Raw genomic sequence first — 5,000 nt, 5'->3', positions numbered from 1 at the left:
GTTGTACCTGCCCATGCACTGGCTCTCGCATTTACAGTCTGAAACGATGGATTTTCACTGTGTGTAGGGCCTTACTGAGGAAAATGAAAACCGGGTTTTAGCCATTTGTGCTGTTTGATAGACCAAATAGCCAGGCACAGCGATAATCTGACATAATTTCATTTCTTGTTTATTAAGCTTACTTTACTCTTGAGTTATCGGGGTATTACGTTCTTATGTCATGTCAGATCTTGGATTTTATTTCTTCAAACTATGTCTTTCATAACTTTCAGAAGTAAATTTCGTGTTGATTTTGGTGATAAGAAAAACAAGTAGATGGACTAGTTGGACTAGGGGTCTGTACGGAAATCATACGTATTTATATCATATATATTTATATCTATGTTTTTTATGACTTTCCTTTGAATTAGATATAATCTGACTGCCAAAGTGCCTCTGTGCATCGGAAACAAAATAATGAGATACATATTCCGAGTAAGAGTCTCGATCTTCGATTAGAAGACGTTGTCACTCTCATGATATAACTCGGGCTTTTGGTATAAATATATATATTTATCAGATAGGAAATATGATGTGACAAGAGCTTGGGAACAGCGATCAAGAAACAGCTGCCGAGAAAAAGACACTCGAAGTACTTCAGATTGTGAATGACGCTTCTGATAATAACAGATCCACGTTTTGCAAGTGTTTCAGCACACCAATAGGATAACTACCTTAAACTTTGTCTGACTAGTAGTTCTATATCGTTTATGGAAAGGATCAACTGGAGATTCGAATGCAACGGTTAACCTAACAATAATGCGCTTCATTAGCAAAAAAGAAAATCACCAATGCAATACAATACAAGATTCAACTTGGACGGCAAGATACAAGGCAATATGTATTCTAATAATGCCAAAGATGATAACGATAATATGAATAATGATGATGATAATGATTATACTACTACTACTAATAATACTGATAATGATAATAACGATAATGATAACAATAATAATATTGACCATAACAATAATCATCATCATAATATTAACAATAGAACAATGATGATAATAATAATGACAGTGATAGTGATATTGATTATGATGGTGATGAAAATAATAAGAATAAAAATGAGAAAAATAACAATGATATGAATAAGATATAACCTTTGTTAACTTGTTACCTGCTCTTTCGGGTTATTAACAAATTAACAAAACCATTATGTCTGAGACTCAATGAAACGATAATAATAACAATGATAATAATGATGAAGATAATGATAATGATAATGATAATAGGAATAGTAATAATAAATCTAAGGATAATGGTAATAATAATAATAGTGATAATAATGATAACGACAATAATAATAGTAGTAATAATAATAATAATGAAATGATAATAAAACAATAATAGTAATGATGATGGTACTACTGCTACTACTACTATTACTACTACTAAAATTAATGATAATGATAACAATGATGGTAATAATAATAATAATGTTAATAACGATAATGAAGATAATAATGGTCATGATGGTATATATGCATATATATACATGCATACATACATATATATATGTTATATATATATATGTTATATATATATATATATATACATATATATATATATATATATATGTATGTATGTATACATATATATATACACACATGTATATATGTATAAATATATGTATATAGATAGATAGATAGATATGTGCGTGTGTGTGTGTGTGTGTAAATATATATATACTTATGTATGCACACACACACACACACACACACACACACACACACACACACACACTCACACACACACTCACACACACACACACACACACACACACACACATATATATATATATATATATATATATATATATGTATATATGTATGTATGTATATATATAAATATATATATATATATATGTATACATATACATACATGCATACATACATACATATATATATATATATATATATATATATATATATATATGTATATATATACATATATATGTATATATATATGTATACATATACATACATGCATACATACATACATATATATATATATATATATATATATATATATATATATATGTATATATATATATGTATATGTATATGTATATATATATATGTATATATATATGCACACACACATATATATGTATATGTATGTATGTATTGGCACATTACATGGATGGTTCCCATTAACATAAATAGAGTTAGAGTTAAAGCAAGGTTGATAATTTGAGTTGCCAGCTGTGGGCAAGTAAATCTCTTAGAAGTCAAGCCCAGATTCCTGCTTGGTCCATACTTCCAGTGCCTTGAGAAACGCGTAGTTACTCAGTTAGTAGAATACTGGTAGTTGTTTCCTGGTGTACATGTAGACAACCTAATCAAACAGAGGCAAACCACATAATTGATAGTAAAAAGATTATTTTCCTCCAGTGCGTCTCAAATTTTCTAAAGGACACAAATAACTTGAACATAAGGCTCAGTGAGTAGCAAATGAGTCTGGAGTGAGGAATAGCTTTCTTGGTGAGGTCTGGGACTGGATCTAATTTTCTCATTTTGCAACGTCTCTTATGGTGCATCCTACATGTCGGTAAGTCTTGCACTGCAAGCTATGGCGCACACGTATTAGGACAGACAAAATACCGTTTCTAATGAAGATCTTTATTGTAAATATTTTCACTTCTAGTTATCTGCTGATGACATGGCGATAATAACAATGAAAGAAATGAGATAAAGACTGAATTCAAAAAGATGCTTTGGTACAGTTTAGTGTGGGGATCTATTGCTCGGCGCTCTCCATCTTCCAGACGCGGACGTAGTCGACCTGCATGGCCGCGCCCTCGCTGATGCGGTCCTCGCCCGCCTGCCACGAGGGGAGCCACTCGTCCCTCTGGGGAAGACCGGCTCGTCAGGAATTGGGAAGCAGACTGGGAACTAATGTCTGTCAGATAACACCAGTGTATGAACAAGCAAGTAAAGGGATTTCATGAACGAAAAAGCTTACCGCGTTCCAGAAGTCGAGGAAGGCGGTGGGCGAGAGGTTGGACCAGGGCTTGGCCGCGACGTCGTCGGGGAAGAAGCCGTTCGTGCCGCCCACGGCCACGTTCAGGATCAGGTAGAACTGTCGGAGGGAGAGGGAGAAGCGAGTGGTAATTCCGTCCAAAAGACAAACAAAAGAAACAGGAAAGGCGAAAAAAAGAGAAACAAAACAGATGCGAGTGCCAGTACCTTCTGGTCGAAGGGCGCCATCTTGGATCCAGCCGCCCAAGGGTTGTCGTATACCGCCGAGTCCATTCCGGCGAAATCCCAGAAGCTGCTTCCAGGGTCGATCGTCAGCTGCAGGACTTCGTCCACGTAGAACCTGGAGAAAATGGACGATGAAGTGAAATATGTGTAGCAATAAGTCCAGATATGGAGATAGGTACGATCGGATTATTGCACACACACGCACACACACACACACACAGAGGACAGAGAGAGAGTGAGAGAGAGAGAGAGAGAGAGAGAGAGAGAGAGAGAGAGAGAGAGAGAGAGAGAGAGAGAGAGAGAGAGAGAGAGAGAGAGAGAGAGAGAGAGAGAGAGACAGACAGACAGAGACAGAGAGAGAGGCAAAAAGAGAGAGAAGAAGGGGAAAACCAAGAAAAAAAATCGCGTTAACCGCAAGCAAGATCGAACAGGAAAAAAATGCCACCGCCCTACTTACTCCATCCCGTCCTTGGTCCAGTCGAGTCTCCAGACGTGGAAATCATCGGCGAAGGAGCCTTGGTTAGCTGAGCTGAAGGGCGAGGAGTAAAAATGACCAGTTTAAGACAAGGTAATTCACTCAGATATATGCAAGTATGTATGCGTGAGTGTATACATAAAAGACATGCCATAAGAAAATTCAGTCAAATATATTGATGAGGTATGATCAAGGAGATTGCAAAAAGAGACGCCTGTACTCACTACTCGACGTGGGTCTTCTCGAAGAAGTTGTACGGCCAGAAAGGTCCCCAGTGCAGCGTCGTTCCTCCGTACTGGTTGCCGAGAGTGCCAAAGTTGTCGTTGCCTATGCGAAAAGATCTTTAAGTATATATGTGTATATATATACGAATATATATATATATATATATATATATATATATATATATATATATATATATATATATATATGAAAAAATATGTGTTGTGTGCACTAAAGCACAGAATCTCTTTTTGTCCTTTCTCTCCTTCTTCAGCACCTTTTCTAAATCTGATATTTAGTTCAACCAGAATTCCCAGCGCCGGTCATGGCAGACCCGCAGCCCCGCGCGACTCACCCCTGGACTCCAAAATGTCGATCTCGCCGCTGGCTGGCCAAGCTCCGTAGGGCCAGTTACGAGGCAACATCCAAATAGCTGAAGGATATGTGCTTGTTAATGTCATATCGTTATTTACAATTTATCTGTATTGAGGCATGAAACTTGATGTCATCTGCCTAGAAATAATATAATTAATTGATTGCTTAATTCAAATATAGACATTCATATAGTCATAAACGAATATAAACCATGTTCAGGGCGGAAAAAACGAAATGAAAACGCATGCACATCCCACATCCGGGATCTTCCTTTTACCTGGCCACAGCCAATCACCGCGTGGCATCTTGGCGCGAATTTCAATACGTCCGTATCTGTCAGATAAAAAGAAATCATAGTATGAATTCAATTTACAAACACATTGATACTCAAAGATGTATACGGGGATCCTAGTTGTTCTTATGATAAGGATATTTGCTTTGAAAAGTCAACACACTAGGCTTTAATTCTCTCTACAGTCTATTATTGGATTTCTTCCTCATATCCCACAAACCTGAAAGCGAAGTTGGACATGGTTCTGAGACGAGCGCTCAAGACGGGGTTGACGAGGTTGCTGCTAGAGCCAGTTCGGGAGCAGCCGTAGTACGAGTTGCCGGTGCAGACGTCCCCGCGGCCGTTCATGCCCCACAGGTCGAGGGTGCCGCTGGTCAGGAAG

At 37.2% G+C, this 5,000-nt stretch overlaps 1 protein-coding gene across 1 annotated transcript; it reads right to left on the bottom strand.

Moving 5' to 3' along the window:
- Positions 1 to 2,653: 2,653 nt before the first annotated feature.
- On the bottom strand, positions 2,654 to 4,992 carry LOC113807222 (beta-1,3-glucan-binding protein). Its single transcript, XM_070119658.1, has 8 exons — positions 4,839 to 4,992; positions 4,604 to 4,659; positions 4,307 to 4,384; positions 3,954 to 4,056; positions 3,712 to 3,783; positions 3,237 to 3,369; positions 3,013 to 3,129; positions 2,654 to 2,898 (listed from the first exon to the last, which is right to left on the bottom strand). Exons 1-8 carry the CDS (start codon positions 4,964 to 4,966, stop codon positions 2,788 to 2,790), a joined length of 798 nt encoding a protein of 265 aa, XP_069975759.1. The 5' UTR covers positions 4,967 to 4,992; the 3' UTR covers positions 2,654 to 2,787.
- Positions 4,993 to 5,000: the final 8 nt, after the last annotated feature.

Source organism: Penaeus vannamei, unplaced genomic scaffold, assembly GCF_042767895.1.
Source record: "Penaeus vannamei isolate JL-2024 unplaced genomic scaffold, ASM4276789v1 unanchor495, whole genome shotgun sequence".
In the NCBI taxonomy this organism is placed as follows: domain Eukaryota; kingdom Metazoa; phylum Arthropoda; class Malacostraca; order Decapoda; family Penaeidae; genus Penaeus; species Penaeus vannamei.
This window is presented reverse-complemented; position numbering and strand designations above follow the sequence as displayed.

Bases quoted from the DNA above. Each gene is read 5' to 3' on its own strand.
- LOC113807222 (XM_070119658.1), bottom strand. From the start codon at position 4,966: ATGAACGGCCGCGGGGACGTCTGCACCGGCAACTCGTACTACGGCTGC. The intron at 3,130-3,236 runs GTACTGGCACTC...TCCCTCCGACAG, and splicing joins TGGCGCCCTTCGACCAGAAG to TTCTACCTGATCCTGAACGT. The intron at 2,899-3,012 runs GTAAGCTTTTTC...GGTCTTCCCCAG, and splicing joins TCCTCGACTTCTGGAACGCG to AGGGACGAGTGGCTCCCCTC.